The 21019-nt window shown below is 39.1% G+C and overlaps 1 protein-coding gene across 1 annotated transcript; it reads right to left on the reverse strand.

Annotated features, from left to right (window-relative positions):
- Window positions 1-18958: 18958 nt before the first annotated feature.
- Window positions 18959-20179, reverse strand: LOC110933122 (protein FAR-RED IMPAIRED RESPONSE 1-like). The gene is made up of 3 exons (XM_022176360.1): window positions 19817-20179; window positions 19204-19720; window positions 18959-19116 (listed from the first exon to the last, which is right to left on the reverse strand). The coding sequence occupies exons 1-3, from the start codon at window positions 20177-20179 to the stop codon at window positions 18959-18961; spliced, it is 1038 nt and encodes a 345-aa protein (XP_022032052.1).
- Window positions 20180-21019: the final 840 nt, after the last annotated feature.

Genomic DNA, 21019 nt, shown 5'->3' on the forward strand with positions numbered 1-21019 from the left:
GATTCTGGTTCCACAAAGCCAGAAGAGCCACAAGTTGAGGTAAAAGATTCAGTGAATGATGATGATTTTCCATCACTGGAGTTTGAGAAAGCTAAACAAAAAGTTGGTAAGGTTGAGATCTCGGACCAGTTTTACTCCGAGAAGAATGAATTTGATGTCGAGAAAATTTTTAATGGAAACGTTAAGAAAATTTTTAGGAAAATGCTTAATGGGAAAGCTAAAGGGGTTAGAGATTTCTATGCAACTAAAAAGGCAACATATAACCCTACTGAGCAGGAATTGAAAATCCTCAAGTCTGAAAAGACTTGGGTGAAAATTCTTTTCCCTTGAAGTCTTAGGACTACGCCGGAGATCCCAAGTTTGTAATCGTGGATCAGGAATCGGCATCATTCTAGTTTTTGAATAGATTGTTTGAAAGATTTTGAATGAGTTTAAATTTTACAGGTTGAAGGACTATGCCGGAGCTTCCAGGTTGGTAAGTGAGAAGCAAAAATCGGCATCTTTGATTGGTAAATGATCATGTGTAGATGTTTGTTTCCTACACATGGTACAGGTGTTTATATTTTTACGATTGGTACAGAGGGTGCATACTTGCATATGGTAAACCAGGGACATTAATTTGTACTTGATCGATTACAAGAGATTGATGAACAATATGATGAACCATACCCCTAACTTACAAGTAAACCTACAAGTGGTTATAACAAACTTATTTTCCGGAAAAATCATTTTGATTAAAACAAACTTAAGTGTTTTGAAATCTAAATGAGAAAATAGTTAGTTGAAAGGGGGAGTTCTGATTGTTTGTGCCTAGTGGATGGCGATTTGATGCGGTTCGATATCGGTTGTCACTATTTCTGTACATTCTATTTTCAATTTTCTGTAATTGGGTCAAGAGTTTAGATAGTCTTCAAATTTCCTTTGAAATGTGTTTGCATTTTAGGGGGAGTAGAAAAATTCCAGAAAATCCAAAAACATTAGAAAATTTGAAAAATCCAAAAAACAAGATAAAATTCAAAAATGAGTTTTGTTGTGAAAAGAGGAAATAATAGTACATCAGTGGACTGTCACAACATGCTAAAGAATTGGAATGTTAAAATGTGATAAACAATCTCACTGCGGATATGCCAATAGGTTTTTGGACATTTAGTAGATTGTGACGAGATATAAACCTAAAAATTCAAACTTGCTTATTCTATGGGTAACAACTTCTTGGATATATAGGTAACCCCTGAAATCTTGTTTGAAAGGTCCCTTATTCTGAGATACTAGGTCTTTATCCTCAGTGATATCTGGGGTATTATCCTGGGACTTCTGCTGTATGGAAATACTAACCTAGTCCCCGTATAATACTTTCTGCAAATGCTTGAAACATAGCATCGCCCTCAGCAAGTTGATTAAACAATAAAATTGATAGTCACTGCTGTTGAAACAAAAGATCCTCTAAAGGGGACACACCAAAAGTCGAAGCCGTCATCTCTTTGCGTATACGGAAGTATCGACCTGAGCTCTCACGGCCCTCGCAATTAACCCCTGAACATATATCATCTGTGGTATACTCACCTGTAAGACTGAATATTGGGATCTGGATACGGGAGTATATTCAAGTAGTGGGATACGCAAATAAGTTTAAGTCATTAAAACATTAATCTCATATCTCGAAGCAATTGAACTTTGTGTGAAAATTTAAGTGGACAAATATACTGACAATCTAGGTGAATTGTTTAGAACTTAAAATGAAATGAAGCTTAACGGTGTTAGTGATTCGTCTCAAAACTGATATGATCCTCTTACACAAACTCACAAAAAAATTGTTTGTAAATATTTCATTTCTGCATTTCTTTATTTCTACAATTGGTGTCTTTATTTTCTTTGCATTTCAAAAATCCAAAAAGATTTTCGGTGTGTTTTAGCATAAACCTTTTGAAAAATTCAAAAAGATTTTCGACAACTGTTGTTGGAAAGCTGATTTTCAGAGTCTCAAGTGCTAAACATGATGACATTGTTGTGAAGTGGAGTGTGTCTTGAACATCAAATGTGTTTTCAAATCAACAAGTGGTTCATCAAAGAGGATAGTTTCTTTTGAGAGAGAGTCAATGTTAGTGCATATATTCTAAAGTGTTAAATGTGTAAAACTTATTTTGAGGAAGAGTTTATGCAGGTTAAGTATGAGCTGGGTTATCGATCCTGAGCAAAACTAGAGCCAAGTTTCGATCTTGGAAATTAAAAGCTATGGGATAGTAAGCCAGTTTGATCAATCCTGAGAAGCTTATGTGTTAGAAAGCCAGATTCAGATACCTGAAAAACTCTGTGGATAGAGCATGTGCCAGGTTTCGATTCTGTGGACAAAGTTTGAGCTAGGCAACGATCATGTACCGTGAAAGCCAGACAACGATCCTAAAGCTGATGATGCTGATGAACTTAAGGAATGCCAGCAGATCGGAAGGGGGAGTCTGAAGACAATCTGAAGATGAGAAGAGAGTATGTAGCCCAGAGACTGATCAAGACTGAAGATGTGAAGACACGACACTGTCAGACTCGACACATAAGACTCGTCAACATCTGAGGGGGAGTCTGTTAGTGCATGCATCTGTCGACTTCGTCTTGTATCGAGTCTTAGATTTTAGTGTATAGATCAGGGCACGTTTTACGAGAAAGTAACATGTTTAGGGTGTTGAAAGTCTGATTTCGCTTCTAAGCCTAATTCCGCTCCTAATGTCATTTGGATGATTTCGAGCGGAATCACGAGCCTATATATAGGTTACTTTAGAGCGAAATCAGTATTGAGTTCCTTGTTTTCCATGCCGAAGTGCTGCCGATGTGAGATTTGATTGTAAACAACGTCAGATCAATACAATCAGTGTTTAAAGTGAAGATTTAGCTATTTCTACCTTTGTTTTGTTGTTTTCCGCACCTGAAACAGAGTAAAACTCCTCTGAACGACTCATTCGGGTCAATCGCACGATCCTACAGTTTTCATCTAAAAGCACATGATCTAAACAAAACAAATGTCATTGTTCCTGCTGAAAGCTGCACCATCTGTGGTAAAAATAACCACAAAACTAAGGAATGTGTATATCTCAAAAACTTTGATGAGAAGAAGAAAGAATACACTGCAAAAACATCCTTAAGTTCATCAGCATCATCTGTTAAATTCACCAAGAAACAACCACTGTTTATCCCTGTCCAAACTGCTGTCACAAAACAGCTGAACCAAACATCTGTTCAAAGGGATGTACAGGTGACTGATGCACCTCCAGCCAATCATTTCAGAAAAGGCAAGGACAATGCATCATACCAAAGGATTCCACACGTTTATGAGGCTTACAAAAAGCCCTCTAAACCAAGAGTGAACAGGCATCCTTTTGGTTATCAACAGATGATGGGTCAAGACCCCCCAACAGTGGTTAGAGAAAAACATTCTCAAAAATGTTCAAACCCCTGTGCTAACCACTGTCCATACGTCTGCATCCATCCCAAACACTGTTGAGACCCCATCCAAAGCCCTGTTGGCTTTGGAGACCTTTTTGAACTAATCCTTTTACTTCATGTGCAGGGAGCTTCTGCATGCTTGGATAGTCTTTTGTATGTAGATAGTGGAGGCTCCCGGCACATGACAGGATGTAAAGCCCTTCTTCAAGATTTCAAAATAATAGTAAAGGAAAAGTTCTGGGGTCTGGTACAGTAAAGTCTGGAAATGTAAAATTTGAAAATGTCAATCTTATAGACAATCTAAAATTCAACCTCCTGAGTGTGTCTCAAATGAGTGATAAAGGGTTTGGCTCATTTTTCACAAAGGATTGTTGTAGGATTGTTGGACCAGAAATGGTTAATAATATTGAAGCAATAATCAAGAAAGGCACAACTAAACTTGTTGCTCAAAGAAGTGGCAAAGTTTATGTTGTTGACATGTCAAAAGAGTGTCCCAGAGCTGATGTCTGTCTGTTCTCAGCTGCCTCTAACAAAGAGACAGAACTTTGGCATAGAAGACTGGGGCATACCAATCTCAAGACCATCACTGAAATCTCAAAAAATGGCCTTGTAAGAGGTCTCCACAAAAACTGTCTTCATGTCCTGAGCACTGCATTTCCTGTTTAAAAGGAAAACAACACAAAAGCTCTTTCAAGTCCATTGAAGAGTCCAAAACAACCCAGTGTTTGCAAATGCTGCACATGGATTTGTTTGGCCCAGTGCAAGTCATGAGTCTCAAAAAGAAGAGATATTGCTTGGTTATTGTTGATGACTTCTCTAGGTTTACATGGACATTCTTTTTACACTCAAAAGATGAGACTGCATGCATTTTGCAAGACTTTGTGACACAGGTTGAAAAGCAATTTGACCTTCCAATGAAAGTCTTCAGGAGTGATAATGGCACAGAATTCAAAAATAAGGAGTTGGATGCCTTCTGTGTGAAGAAAGGGATTGTAAGGCAGTACAGCATCCCTAGAACACCAGAGCAAAATGGGGTTGTTGAAAGGAAGAACAGAACATTGATTGAGGCTGCCAGAACCATGCTTGCAGATTCAGGTTTGCGATTAACTTTTTGGGCAGAGGCAGTAAATACTGCTTGCTATGTCCAAAACAGAGTTTTAATCAACCCTAGGCACAAAAAGACTGCTTATGAAATTCTGTATAAAATAAAGCCATTAATATCATATTTCAAAGTTTTTGGTTGCCCATGTTTCATTCTGAACTTAAAAGATTCTATCTCAAAGTTTGCAGCCAAAATTGATATGGGATACCACCTGGGATACTCAACCACTACTAAGGCCTACAAAGTGTTCAACACACGGACCAAAGCAGTGGAAGAGACTTTGAATGTAAAGTTCAATGAACTTTCATCAATGAAAATCCCTGGAAATCCTGCAGAATTGTTTGATCTTGAAAAATTCACTTTTGAAAATACTACTGTCAAGACTTACAGTGCAGGTCCATCAGAAAATTCATCACCAGACTATGGGTATGAGATCATCATTCCTCAACAAAAGTCTGCCACAATGGGAAGAGCAGCAGATGTCCAAAACAGCTGTCAAAGCTCAACCACTGCTACCTCAACAGTTGTTGACCAAAGTAGCCCACTAACCATTGCTTCCACCTCACCAAACACTGCTGACAAAAGTCCTCAAACAGTGGATCAAAGTCAGCAAGTGTCCACACCTTTACCCCCTATGCCACCACCTTTTGAAGCCACTGCTGGGTCATCAAAGTCACCAGCAGTGGTTAGCTCAGATGATACACATCTGCAGCCCTCACCACTCAATGCCATTGTTCCATACCAAGGAGAGCTCATCTTCTTGAAATCTCATCCACCAGATCAAATCATTGGCAACATCAATGAAGGGGTGCTCACAAGAAAGCAATCCCAAAACATTTGTCTTTTTGCTGGTTTTCTATCACTCCATCAGCCAGTCAAGTACCAAGAGGCACTGAAAAACAACAGCTGGGTAGAAGCCATGCAAGAGGAGCTGCAACAGTTTAGAAGACAACAAGTATGGGAGCTTGTTCCATTGCCAGAGGGTGTGAGTCCTATTGGCACAAAATGGGTCTTCAAAAATAAAACTGATGAAAGGGGTATTGTTGTCAAGAATAAAGCCAGGCTTGTGGTTCAAGGTTGCAGACAAGAAGAAGGCATTGACTATGATGAAACATTTTCCCCTGTAGCAAGACTTGAAGCTATTAGACTCTTTCTGGCCTTTGCTGTCAACCACAACATCAAGGTGTATCAAATGGATATCAAATGTGCATTCCTCTATGGTAAGATTCAAGAGGAGGTTTATGTTTGTCAACCTCCAGGTTTTGAGGATCCATTTAATCCAGATAATGTCTACAAGCTGAATAAAGCTTTGTATGGCTTGAAGCAAGCACCAAGGGCCTGGTATGAAACTCTGTCCACCTTTTTACTTTCCATTGGTTTCACCAGAGGCAGAATTGATAAAACACTGTTTTTAAAATGGAGAGGGAAGGATTTGATGATTGTCCAAATTTATGTGGATGACATCATTTTTGGAAGCATATGTAATAAAATGTGTGAAGAGTTCAGGCAACTCATGACAGCTGAGTTTGAAATAAGTGCAATGGGTGAACTCCAGTGCTTTCTTGGTCTCCAAGTAAAGCAGCTGCAAAATGGCACCTTCATCCATCAAGGCAAATATGACAAAGAACTTTTAAAGAAATTTGATATGGATGATTGTAAGCCATGCAGTACACCCATTGCAACCAATAAATTGGTCATGTCTGAAGAAAGGGATGATTTGGTCGATCAGATGTTATATAGAAGCATGATTGGGTCTTTATTGTACCTAACTGCATCTAGACCAGACATCATGTTTGCAACATGTGTCTATGCAAGATCCCAGTTAGCCCCTAGAAAGTCAAATCTTATTGCTGTAAAAAGGATATTCAGATACCTCAAAGGTGCTCCCACACTTGGTATCTGGTATCCAGCTGATGGTAAAATTGAGCTTTCAGGTTTCTCAGATAGTGACTTTGCTGGATGTGATAAAACAAGGAAGTCCACAGGAGGGTGCCAATTCCTAGGCAATTGCTTAGTGTCTTGGCAAAGCAAAAAGCAAGCAGCTGTTTCCACATCCACTACTGAGTTAAAATATATAGCTGCTGCAAGCTGTACAGCCCAACTGCTATGGCTTCAAAATCAGTTACTGGATTTTGGTATCACTGCCTTGAAGACACCACTCATGTTGGACAATCAGGAAGCAGAAAATATCATCAAAAATCCAGTTTCCCACTCAACCACCAAACACATCGACATCAGACATCAGACATCACTTTGTTAGGGATTGCTATGAAAAAGGTTTGATTTCTCTGCATCATGTTCCAACTAAGGATCAGCTGGCAGATGTGCTAACCAAAGCATTAGACACATCCACCTTTGAAAGCTTGATCTCTAGGATTGGCATGCTAAAAATGGAATAACATGCAAAATCTTGTTTTTCTATGAATAAAAGCATTAAAATGTTTTCAGAAAATCAAAAATCCATCCTTAAAAATAGCTAAAAATGTCTTTTTCATTAAAATCCTAAAAGTCTGCCATAACAACTGATGGGTTCAAAAGTCTGCTCTACTTCAAAAATCTGTCCACTGCTGAAAGTCATCCCCTGTTCTCATTTTCCTCTGATAAGCGCTGATGTTCAAAATCAGTGTTGTATCCACTGATATGCTATCCACTGATAGTGAAAATCATCCACTGTCTCCATTACCGTTACAACTACTGTCTTCACCAGTTGTTTTCACAAAAAGTACTGTTCAAAAGTACTGTCCTTCATTTCACCAGGGGATGGCATGTGGACAGTACATAGTGGTCAGACATTTTGTAACCGCTGCCACGTCAGCATTCACTTTTCCTCTATAAACCCCCTTTTAAAACCCAAACAGGGTTTCACTGTCGAATTGAATTCTTAAACGTTCTCTTCTCAAAGCAGTTTCCATCACATTCCATCCAATTTCTTCACAAACTCATCTTCGATTCTCATCTTCAAAATGACAAAATCGAAATCATCCGCAAAATATTCCAAAGGGCCTCCACATAAATCCCACACAAACCGTCTCACAATCTTCTGGGTCTTCTCACAAAACCCGGCACCACCGAAATCTTTGACTCTATCCTCAATATGCTCAACGCATCAAAGTACAAAACTTTGTTAATCGTTGATGCACCCATTTACCTGCAAACTCAGAGAGAGTTTTGGAAAAATTGTACCCTTGAAAAACAAGGTGAAGATGTCATAGCCATTAACTCTACTCTGCAGAAAAAGGCAGTCCGAATCACACCGCAATCCATATCAGAGGTCTTTCAGCTCGATGATCAGGAAGGTAAAAATTCTTTCCCTAAAAACGAGTTAAAAATTGACTTCATTGAGAGAGGGTATGCAGACACAATGATGAAGAGGGATACCTTACAAAAAGGTTTCTTCCCTCCTGCAACACGATTTTTATTCCATACCCTTCTCATGTGTGTTTCGAATAAAACCACTTCTTTTAATGAAATACCATTAAAGATACAAAAACTGGGATATGCTATACTTTAAGAAGAAAATTTTAATTATTCCCAGGTAATCTTTAATGATATGGTTAAAAATGTTGAAACCAAATCATTCTTACTGTTTCCACGATTTCTAAGCTACTATTTTGAATAGAAATTCAGTAAGGATGATTTGTCTATAATAAACCAAGGTGACTCTTTTCAGATAAACAGCTTAACCGCTGAAACATTTACAAGAATGTCAACACCTTGCAAAACACAAGCAGAGGTGCCTGAGCAGACTTTAGCAGCAAACACTGCTCCTCAGGTATCTGCTGCTGAGCCCACTGCTCAAGGTGGCCAAACAACTGCCTTGAAACCCACACCTAAAATCACCAAAAAGCCACAAAAAAAGAAAAATCAAAAACCCCCCAAACCCATCAAAAAGGCAACTCTGGAGGATGAGATACCAGAGCAACTGCCTGTGACAGCACAAAAGTCACAACAAACCACTGCTGCTACTTCCTCACAGCAGTTGGTAAAAATATCTCAAACCTTAGCCGAAACTCCTCCTGTCTCTTCACAAAAAGAACAAGTTGTACAACAAGGGTCACCACATCATGATGCTCTGGAAGCACTTGTTTCCATCATCCACAGCCCAATACCCGGGGCAACTCCTCTTTCTACACCCAAATTCATATCCCCAATTCCCCCAAACACCAAACTACTGTTGGATGTAATTGATTTGAACCTGGCACAAATCAGTCATTCTCACTCACCTGTTCATGAGAATATACCTCAACATGAGACTGGGCCTGATGCATCAATTTTTGCAAACCCACCAACACAACCTGAGGAGGTTACACCCCTTGAGTTACAAGTAACTCTTGGTGGTAATCCAAGTGAAGCAGCCACTACAAGTGTTGAACCTACAGGTTTACACTTGGACAGTGGTTACATTAATAAGACTTCCTTGGAGGCAATTCCTTCCATAACACCTCTGTTATCTGCTAGTGAGTTTGTTTTAACCACTGGTTCCATCAAAAGATTATCAAGTGTTGAAGGAAGAAGACCCTAGTACCAAGAAAAAGGGGCATCAGTGGTTGATGTTAGGAGTACACTCCCTACCTCAACCTTACAACCACTGCTAGTGGGAAATCAGATGATCCCATTAAATTGGGTGATGGTTTAAAGTACCTGGAATTGACGGAAAGAGTTGAAAAACTGGATACATCTATTGTAGAAATCAAAGAAATGCTGCAACAGTTGTTAACAGTTCAAATGGTACCATCCACTGCTGTTCCACCTCAAGCACCTGCTCCACCACTAGCAGATGTTACAAATAAGCTCTGGAAACTTTTTCAACCATTTCTCCACCAACAACAACAGATGGCTGAGCAGCAGCATGAAAAACATGTTCAAGAGCTCAGAGAAGCAATGGAGTCTAGTTTCAAAACCACACAAGCAGACATCAAGGCTCTAAAAACACATATGTTGGCAACCACTGGCACTGCTCCTCCAACAGTTCTGTTTATTGATGAAATCCCCTCAGATAATGCCAAAAGGGGGAGAAAATTAAGGAGTGGATAAAGAAAGGGATTGATAATGGGGTGTATCTTGATCCAGAAAAGGATGCAATGCTCAGAAACATTCCCTTGCTAGATGGTAGCAAGAAGGTTGATGTTACCCAGAATGCACTAGATGATGGTGTCATATGTGTAAAAAGGGATAGAGCGGCAAAGGATTTGTCAAGGTGGAATGAGGAGAAGAGAGCTTTCATGAAGCTGAATGCGCAGGGTTGTTCTGGTGAAATGGATGTTCAAAATCCTGTTCCAAAAAGAAATCTTACTAGAAAAGTAAGGAAACACAAATCCACACCATCCAGTCTTCCTAAGCATACTTCAAAACCACCATCCAAAAGCCACCAACATCAAACCTCCACCCAAACAGTTGCTGAAACTTCTGTTGTACCAACATCTGCTGGTACTTCAGTTGTTACAACAACTGCTCTCACTTCAACACACACCACTACCACTGCCTTATCACCACCAAAAACAACATCTCCACCATCATTTCCTACCATAAAGCAGAAGACAGCAGATGTTAAAACATCTGTTGTAACGAAAACAGTGGTTGAAACACCAGTTGTTTCAACAACTGTTAGTCAGTCACAAACCACTGCCACTCAAATCACCTCCATTGTTCCACCCAAAACATCATCTGCCTCTCCTAAAATTAAAAGGAGAAGGATTATCATACCAGATGATGATTCTCCATCACCACCATCAACAGCTTCAAAATCCCAAACACTTGTCACAATTCCAAAACCCCTTCCTCTCTCTTCAACTCAAATTCAAAAGCCATTACCTCCTGCAGGTGTTGTGTTTCCTTTAGAACTCATAGCAGTTAGAGATGAAATCAAATCTTTTTACTATGAGGATAACCCTGCCAAAAGGAGCTTGCCTTCAGTTAAAGGACATCCTAGGCCAAAAAACATTGAAGAATATTTAGAAATTAAAGCCAAGCAAGCAGAGGATATCGCTAACAAAAATAAACAAGGGAAATCTGATAGGGAATTTCAGCAAAACTATCAGTTTCTTCTCACACAGGTCAGATCAATGGAGCAATTTGCCAAAAATGTTAGTCAACAAATTTCAAAAAGGGCAGATGAGACCCTGAGAAAAGACTACATTGAAAATATCATGACCTACAAGAAATACAAGGGGGAGAAACACATGTACAAAAACTGGACCATTCCTGAGCTTGAAAAAGAAGTAGCCAGGATTCATGAAATGATCAAAAATAAAGTCCAGCAGACTCCTCCTGAAAAATTCAAACAGTTTGAAGCTGAAAAGGCATTAGAGTTGAAGAGAATGAAAGAGGAGATTATCACAGCTGATTATAGGTCAAGGAACTCTGTGTCAAAGTGGGGAGAAGCTAGGGTCAGGGCCACCTATAAAAGGTTGGAGGAACTTAGAAAGAAAGATCCAACAGCTCCACAAAAACCTGACTACTCAAAAGCAGAGGTCTCAAAACGACCACCAAAGCTGCAAGCCAAAAGAACCACTGCTCCTGTTGGTGCTGCCATCTACAAAAGAAGGAGTCAAAACCAGTTGGGTGCTGAAACAGTTCAAGATCTAATTGCTGGAAATGACCTTGTAAAAGAGGGCATTATGTTAATGATGAAAGAAGAATCTGAACTGGAACAATCTGCAAGTACTGCTCAGCCAGTCATGAATAGGCCAGCATCACCAAATACCTCATCAAATAAAAATCTCCCAAGAAACCCACCAGGCTCAAAAGTACTAAAGTGGAAAACTGATAAACAGACCCACGTACTGATAGTGTTCAAGTCTAGTGGAGAAGTGAAGAAATTAACAAGGGAACGAGCTCTTGGCCAGAGTATTGAAGATTTGCAGGATCTCCTTGATCTTCCACTTAGCAGGGATGAAGATGATACAGATGCCTTAACCTTTGAATTACAACTCAAAGGGCAAATAAGGGGACTGCTGATGAGGCAATAAAGATCTTTTAATAATGAAGAGTTTTGGCATTATCTGTTCCAGGGGGAGATTGTTGGGATTGGACCCTACCAAAGGAATAGATAATGAAAGCCAAAACTGGATCAGAGCAGTAGATCCAGAATAAGCAGATGTTTGCATGCAAGTCTCTCCCCTTGAAAGTGGTTTCAACATCTGCTGACCTCCTATCTGCTGATCATACAATCTGCTTACCTAGAACTGCTGATCTAGTCAAAGACTGATTGAAGAACTAAAGCCCTGCTGCCCAATCTGTTGCCTTGAGTCAAGCACTGCTGATCATGACAAGTACTGCTGGGTTCACAGCAGTTGAATGATGCAGCAGTAGTTTATGTTTACTTTATGTAATGAATTGTAACATCAGTAGTTAGCATAGCAGTGTTTGTATAGGTCAGTTGTTAAGAGTTTGTTAGGAGGTTAGATGTCACTTTAATGGTGACGTCAGCTTAGATGCTCAGTAGTTTGCTAGTGCTTATAAATAGAACAGTGCTCTGTACTGTTCTGTTCAGCTCATTCACCATCTTCTTCCTGCACGAACAAATACTGAGCTCGGGCTGAGGGGGAGTTTGCAAAGCATACATGCAATTGTAATCAAAGTTTGAAATAAATTTAAGCATTTGATTCTTTGTTGAAAATGTATGTTTGAAAGCATTTCTTCTGTTTGATTGTGAAAAGTTTGCTTCCATTTAATTTCCGCTGCACAACTCATTCATAAATCCATCTTAATTCAAACACAAATCACAATCAATCCAAACTCAGATCCTAACAAAGATATCACACAGGACGATATCGAGTAGGTTAGCATAAAATTGGACACTGTCAGGTTTAATCAAATGTTAGTGGAGGAATATGACTTGCATGCGGAACAAAGATATCCATTTGCAAAAATGGATGATGAAGAAGTTGAAGAAAAAGAAGTGAAAGCAGTTGAGAAAAATGTAACCACTAAAGTAAAACACAATAGCAAAACTGATCTGGAAAAAAGGGAACTGTTATGAAGCCGGCCAGTAAAACACATGGTAAACCTACAGAATCAGGTGTACCGAAAAAAAAAAGAAATGAAAAAGACAGGAAGAAAACTGGTCAGAATTGTAACACCCCATGTTTCGAAAGTCAAAGTCAAAGTCAAGATTGAAGTCAAAGGGAGACAAGATTGCTAATTGCGATCTGTCACTCCTTGCTCAATTCCTGTTTTGACCTCTTTGACTCGTAGATAGTCTGCTTTATGCATTACGTTAGTTGTATCATGTGGAGTACTTATTAATAATCGAGGTTTATTCGATATTTATCGCATATTTGATCGCTTTATCGCTTATCGCAATCGCACTCGCAACTCGAATTACGCGTTCTGGATAATGTTTTACGTGTGTGTGTGCCTTATGTGTTACTTGTGCATGATTATTTATGTTTATGTGTGGTGAATAATCGAAACGCAATCAAAACTCAAATCGCAATCGAATTGCAAACGCAAAACACAAGTTAATTAAGGATGATTGTATGTTGATATAGTAGTTGGGATTAAAAGTAATTTGAATAAGAAACTCTATCGCATCACAACGCTCGCAATCGTAATCGGAACGACAAAACTCGTCGCACCGAACACTTGAACCAAGTGGCTAATCAACCAAGTGACCAGCAGATCGACCAGCCGCTCGATCGAGCTACCACTCGATCGAACAGCCAGTCGACCAGGCTGCCACTCGATCGACCAACCCTTTCCACTTTGGGAAACCCAATAAATACCTCACTTGTTACTACTTTTGGTAAGTGACATCTCTCTGCTCGAACCAGCCGCCCTCATGCTTCATTTCTATGATTTCTCTCAAATCTTGTAAGTTTTCAACATAATCCTTGTACTTCTATGATCAACACTTGATTCTACACCTTTCTATCTCATGAATCTTAACTTTTAACCTTGAAATCAAGAGATTTGAGGTGTTCTAAGATGATGTCATCATGGTGTTCTTAGGAACTTCATGTTTTGGCTTCAATGCTTCAAGAACAACTTAGATCTGAACGATTTCCACATAAATAAACAAAGATCTTTCATAGATCTAAACATATCCAAGGTGAAAAGGATTGAAAGATGGGTTTTCAACTTTCTTTCAACTCTTTTACACTCAATGCACTCAAAACCGATAGAATCGGAGCTTGTACCGACTTTCTACTCATTCTTGTGGTTGTGTTAGTTCAAGATCTGGATTCTATCCATGAGACTACCGATTTCGGGTTAAACATGGAACACCGTCTCGAACAGTTAACTGGTCGGATTTGGGTGATTCCTATCCGATCAGGAGTACCAAGTATTGACGAGGTTTCTGTTGCTTAACACGTTATCAAAACATCTCGATAAAACGACAAACTCTCAAAAATGACCAAGGAAGAAGACGATCAGGTTAACCAGGTTGGAATGCCGATCGATCGGACAACTGTCCGATCGGATTGTCACCCGATCGACTTGCACCCTGGCCCCACACTTAACTTCTACTTTCAAGAAGGATGAACCTTGAACGAAGTGCTGATCGATCGGATTACCACCCGATCGGACCACCACTCGACTATGTAATGTTCAGACTTCAACATTTAAACAATTTTCAACATGTTCAATACCAGCAGATTGCCACCCGATCGGACTACAATCCGATCGAGTAACCAACTTCTGTGAACTTGTTCTCACTAAAGTGTCCAACCAATCGGGTTGTCGTCCGATCGACCGACCTGAAAGGTAGAGATACTTCTATGTTTTCAAAATGCTACAATGAAAACTTCAAAAGTCAAGCCATCATACACAAACACATCCTTCCCAAAGGAAGTAACAATCCACTCAAAAGGTCGCCCGATCGAATGACCATCCGAGCGGACTGTCACTCGAACGACCGGTTGTCTGATCGGACTACCATCCGATCGAACTGCTGTTCGACCCATTTATACCTTGCATTGTTTTACGCGTCGCTTATCGTTATGCTATTGTTCTGATCAGGCTAACCTTACTCTCTAGCGCTCCCTTCAATCCACTAAATCGTTGTGAGTATACTCGATCCCTTTTTGCTTTACGCACTTTTGGGTGTGACATACGTTACTTATTCTAAAGCACATCAAACACACTACACAATACTTTAATCGCTAACCAATTACCGCATGTTATCGTGACTTAATGAATGCTTGTTTGTTATGTTTACACATGGAATGTTGTCTACCTGCCTTAGCAACGATAGTACTATTTGTTTGGACTCAGCACATGTTCACTCAGGGTTGTTAAGGACAATTTGTTACATAGCTCACGGTGGTGAGTGTGCATTACGAACCGCCTTGGGCAGTCAACTCGCAGTCATTGGTATCGATAGATTCATGTCGATAACTAACATGCATCATTTTACACTGTGTACGTGCTGGTTATGCGTAACTATTTCGAACTCTATTATATCTACTAAACTTGTACGCTCACCTTTACACTATGTGTATTGACGTTTACTTTAACATATGTGACAGGTGCTTAGGATGCTTATTTGCTTAGCTTGCTGTGAAATCGAGGCTAGGAAAGACCTAGGTCAACAATAAACAATTGTCTGTAATAAAAATCTGAGTTGTCGGAACAGAATAATTTAACTAGATCTTTTCTGTAATAATTGTATTGTCTTTTATGACATGGTATGGGACGTGTTGCTTTAAATAATTGGTAATTATAGCTGTTATGGAAACTTCTGGACAATATGTTTCGCTCAGTGTCGCGCCCCGATGATTCCGCCATCGGTTGGGGTGTGACAAGAAGGTGGAGAAGAAATCTGATGTTGAAGGTGGCCCGAAAAAAAAAAAGAAATTGAAAAGGACGGGGCAAAAACTGATCAGAAGGTGGAGAAGAAATCTGATGTTGAAGGTGGCCCGGAAAATGCACCTGTTGGCGAAGAAATTCCCGTTAATGCGGGAAAAAATGCAGAGTTTGAAGAATACATGGACGTAGACGATGGCCCAGAAACAAATATATTTGTCGATGTAGCCGATATTAGGAGATACTATATTGAAACCGGCGAGTACGGGCAAACACAGGAAACTCAGCCGGGGATTTACATAGGCTTTGATGGAGAGTTTAGGATACCTATGGTAGCTCAATATGGGTCGACACCACAAGCGAGCCAAAGCAATGAGTTACTTTCAGAGTTTTTTAATATGTTATAACACAATCTGTTATAAAACACATAGACCTAGTATTTGTTAATTTCTATTAAACACAAGATAATGTATAAGTGCACACATTTAAACACCATAAGAGATACCTTAAAACACAATGTAACCTTAAAACACAAAAATATTTGTTAAGGTCTACACTAGAACACAATGTGATGTTGTTGCTTAATTCTAATGTGTTGAGTTTTAATGATGTAAATCAGGTGCATGCGGGAATGTTGAAGGTGTTCATTAATTAGTTTGACGAATGTGTGAAAAGGATAAACGACCATTTTACGGAAGGTTTCCAATTGTACCCCAATAGGGTGAAAATAAAAGAGAAACACACCATGTGGACTGAGAAGCTGAAAAATGTTGGATCCACATGTACGACGACTGCACAACCACACACTTCTACAGATAAAACACCAGAAAAAGAGGCAAACAATGAAAATGTGGGTCTATCACAGTTGTCACAGTGGACACCTTCATTGGTCGAAGAGGTATGTAAGACCGTTGACAAGACAACCACACCGACGAATCAGGTTGCAGTAGTGGGCAGTTTATACGAGAGTTGGACCTTGGAAAGCGGAAAGTAAGACCGGAAAGACAAACAGAGTTGACCGACACTCTAAGGTCTCCATACGTGAAGCGGGCAGTAGAGATTAGGGAGAAACTTCACAACGCTAAGGTCTCGGTCAGCTCATACATGTTTTCAGCCTGGGGTTCAATGTGGTATGAAAAAATTTGCCATTTATAATACCAATGGTTTTAAAAAGTATGGTAAAACACAATGATTATAACTGGTTTGTCTGAAATTATTATAACACATTGTTTAAAAAATGTTTGTATTCGTTAGGGATACTGTGTATAGAACTGAGAAAGGTGTGCCAGTGATGAGATCTCCGCTCCAATCATTATTGCCGTGAATGGAATTGCATATATTGGTAATAAGCGCATGGGCGGATTTGCTGAACTATGAAGAAAAATTCAGGCAAAAGGGGAGCATCTGTTCGGTGAATATGTTGGTAAGTATGATCATAATGACATTGTAAAAAAAGTTTTCTACTTATGTAATATTGTTTAACACAATCAACTCAAAATGCAGAATGAGGAACACTACCAGAAAAATGCAAAAACAAGGGCAAAAGCATTTGCAGAAAACATGGGACCGGTCCTAATTTCGCCTGATGTGAAAAAGATACCTGACAAGTCGCTCATCTTCGTACCACTCTTACACGACGATCATTTCTATTGTGTATGTTTTAATTTGAGGGACCTGAAGGTAGAGGTTTTGGACAACAGTGCTAAAGATGTTTCGATGAAAGACAAATACAGCGAACGGCCGGAAAAATTGGCACGCCCCTCTGTATATAAACTACAAACGTCTTTTGATACAGAAATGCATGAAATCTGAAGTCCATGTTTATAAAACACGAATTAACAAACTGCATGAACTTGTTATTATCTTAAGTTCTCTCTTAATCACTTAAAATACAATCCAGTATCTTTTGACCCCCTTTTAGAAGTATAAAACCCAAAATGATGTGATGTTCCATGAACTTCTCTATAAATAAAGTTTGATATTAAAACACAGTTGACACTGAATAATACGTTATCATCCGTCATAATAGATGAAAACACAGTGTAATTTGACACCACATAATACCAGTATTATGTACTTAAAACACACTTCATCAGAATTATAATTTATTCCATCTGTATGAACTTGTTATTATCATAAGTTCTCTCTTAATCACTTAAAACACAATCCAGTATCTTATGACCACCTGCTAGAAGTATAAAACCCAAAATGATGTTATGTTGCATGAACTTCTCTACAAAAAAGGTTTGATATTAAAACACAGTTGACACTGAATGATACGTTATCAGCTGTATTAATAGATTAAAACACAGTGTAATTTGAGACCACATAATACCAGTATTGTGTACTTAAAACACACTTCATCATACTTATAAATTATTTAATCTGTTGATAGCCGGTATACGTAGACAAACATATAACACAAAAGCATAATTTATGCATGTACATGAATTTAAAACACATTCTGATTAAAATGTTTACCATGCAGCGTGATGCTTTGTCAACGTACTTGATCAAAAATGGGCATCCAGTGGGCGGGGTGATCAGCAGAGTTGTGCCGGTATGATTGATGATGCCATGGTGTACAAAGCATAATGTAATCGATTGTGGTGTTTTCCTGATGCGCCATATGGAAACATACAAGGGCGTGGCTGGAAAAGCTTGGGATTGCGGATTCTCGAACGAGTGCACTGATGCGGGTGAAATTACATACAAGCAGCGCAAATAACTTGATGATCTCGGGCATAAGTACGTTGTGAAGATGCTCCTAAGTGACGCAAACACGTACAGATCTCGGGCATAAGTACGTTGTGAAGATGCTCCTAAGAGGCTAGAATCAGCAGCCTTTGAAGCAATCAAGGAAAGATTGGATAAGTGACTTCAAATGGGATGTTTAAAAAAAATAATAAGACTTGGTTGGTGGTGGTTTCTTGAAGAAATATGGGATGTGCTTCAAAAGATTTTGGTTGAAGGTGTTATCTTTTGAAATGTATGTCTTTAAATATGTTCGGTTATGTTTTTTGATTTTCCTGTCAATAAAAATGTCATCTAGAACACTATGTACCTCTTAAGTAATGTGAATTTATGTCTAAAATGTTAGTTTGTTTGGATCCACCAAGAAATACAGTTTGTATTAATGTTTTCCCTGTTAAAACACACCAGATATACATTATGAAATAATGTGATCTGGATACCAACCTATCTTTTACACGAAATCTCTAAATTGTAAACAAATTTAAAAAACATTTTAAATGGCTTTAAAGGGTAAACTTAAATGGCTTTAAAGGGTAAACTGTATAACAAACCTAACTAGTACAATGGATATGTAAAATATGTAATATACATTAAAACATAACATGATTCATGATGAGTGCAATACCAAATGTACATGGAATGACAATTACATAAACCACGAACAATGCATGCATCAAATATAACAGACTACCACATCCTTCACCCCAACAAACCACGAACAATGCATGCATCAGATATAACACAGGAGGCTATTTAAAAAAAACAAAGTTAACACTAAAACACGAAAGTAACAAGAACATAAATGTCCAACCCACCAAGTTTTAAAATCAACAAACAAAAATCCAAAACAAACACACGAGAAAATTAAAACAGAAAAATCAAAATTTCAGCAAAACACTTAATTTTTTAATAAAAAAGGTCCTACTCTGCCATGTCTTCATCATCCATATCTGCATCATTTCCAGATGTGTAAAACACATCATCCGCATCGTTTGATTCAGGACCATCACCTTCTACAACTGTCGCATGGTCACCTTCACCAATTGTAGCGTCATTACCTTCAGCATTCCGCGAAGCGCCTGCCTCAGGCACCGCCACGGTGTATTTCTAACACGTTACTCTGTTATGACCATATTTTTTACATAATGAACATTGACGACGTTTACTTCCAAACTGACTTATGGCTCGCTCCTTTTGAGATTTGAGGCGTTTATGAAAACCACAACCCTTGAACGTAGTACCAACTAGAACACAGATAGTGGCCGTGCTCTCTGGAGCAACTCCCAGCAGTTCAACAAATCGATTACGTCGTGTCTTAGGAGGTGGATTTATCTGAGCTTCATCAGCGACTGACATAAACTGCTTGATATGATCACGAAAATTACACAACTGATCAAATTCTGAAATCAACTTGTTTACAACATACTCAGTTGCGTGACTAATCTCACGAACACAAAGGTTAACCTCCTCACTACGATCTGGATCTCCACCATCCGTAAGAATGGACCCGGGGGAACTATTTGGAATAGCTTCACGCGTCCAACGCCTCAATATATATTGTTTCGGAAACTCCCTTACATCAAGAATCCGTAACACACAAAAAATGTGACTACACAACAATCCAAACTGCTCAAACCTGTTGCAGTTACACTTAACAGTAACATCCTCCTCGCGTATCATAACCTGTAACATTGAATATCCATAAAACACAATGCATAAATCAGATGGATACTTAAAAAACACAAAATAATGTATAAATAACCTAAAACACAAAATCACCTCAAAGAACGAAGAACATGGCTGATCGAGATCCTTTATAAAAAACTTAATGAAATCACCGACATGATCTAATCTGACATTAGTACAACGATGAATAGCATGTTGAATCTCAAGTTGAACATCAAAAAATATAGTTCTCGTATATTTCTGAAATACTTGCTTCTCGAGAACAAAATCACTCCACTCCGCAGGGTTGGTGTATCGAGTGTCATGATCGTTTTTTCGATGCGCGTGTCTTTGCGCTTCGATAGCTGTATCGAAGTGGCTAAGAAATTCAACCAACGTGCACTTTGGATTGCTAATCTTGCCAAAAAAGTGATTCTCGCTTTCGGACCTAGATGATGTCCGCATAAGACCAGACATTTCTTCTTCGCGATAGTAAGCTGGAATCCATCATTCATGGAGCCCGTATATATACATCAGCCATTCATGGTCGGTTAAACCGAAATCATTTAAAATAGCTGCCTACTTAGTCTCAAACGCATCGGGCAATAGAGAATCAGTCCAAACAACTGCAGACAATCTTTTCCTGAAATCGGTATTCGAACATAGGGCAGCCCCGGCCTAAAAGGAACATTTTAGCATGTATGTTAAAAAAACAAAAATTAAAACACAGTAAAAATACACATGTAAAAAAAACCTGTCATAGAAAAAACAGACCTTTGTAGTGAGTTTATCCATGATGTGCCACATACATAACCGATGCCTCGACTCATGCCAAACATCCTCTATAGCCCTTTTCATCGTAGGGTCTTGGTCAGTAACGATCACGGGAGGCGCGTACCCATATGCGTCCTTAATCGCCTTAAGTAACCAGCTATACGTCTCTGCCGTTTCAGAACCAAGAATTGCAGCACCAAGAGTGACGTTCCTATTGTGATTACCAATCCCAGTGAAAGGGACAAACATCATGTTATACCCAGTGTTGTAAAAATCAGTATTAATCGGCGCCTAGGCGCTAGTCGGCCGTTGGCTGATTAATTTTAGGCTAGTCGGACGATTAGTCGGTAGTCTGTCCAAGTCGGTCCTAGTCGGTGCAAGGCGGCCCAAATCGGCCCAAGTTGGCCAAATCGTTTCTAGTCGGCCCACTCTTTCTTAGTTTAAATCTGGCCCAAACAAATGTTTTTAACCATTAAATACATGGCCCAAGTTGTTTAGTTCCAATCTAGCCCAAAAAAAACATGTTTCTAACCCATTAAAACA

Source organism: Helianthus annuus, chromosome 4, assembly GCF_002127325.2.
Source record: "Helianthus annuus cultivar XRQ/B chromosome 4, HanXRQr2.0-SUNRISE, whole genome shotgun sequence".
Classification (NCBI taxonomy): Eukaryota; Viridiplantae; Streptophyta; class Magnoliopsida; order Asterales; family Asteraceae; genus Helianthus; species Helianthus annuus.

What these genes read in the sequence shown, in the direction of transcription:
- LOC110933122 (XM_022176360.1), bottom strand. Translation starts at nt 20,179, where the DNA reads ATGTCTGGTCTTATGCGGACATCATCTAGGTCCGAAAGCGAGAATCAC. An exon ending in CATGTTCTTCGTTCTTTGAG is followed by an intron (nt 19,721 to 19,816) that starts GTGATTTTGTGT and finishes TCAATGTTACAG; the next exon opens with GTTATGATACGCGAGGAGGA. An exon ending in AGCCATAAGTCAGTTTGGAA is followed by an intron (nt 19,117 to 19,203) that starts GTAAACGTCGTC and finishes TGCCTGAGGCAG; the next exon opens with GCGCTTCGCGGAATGCTGAA.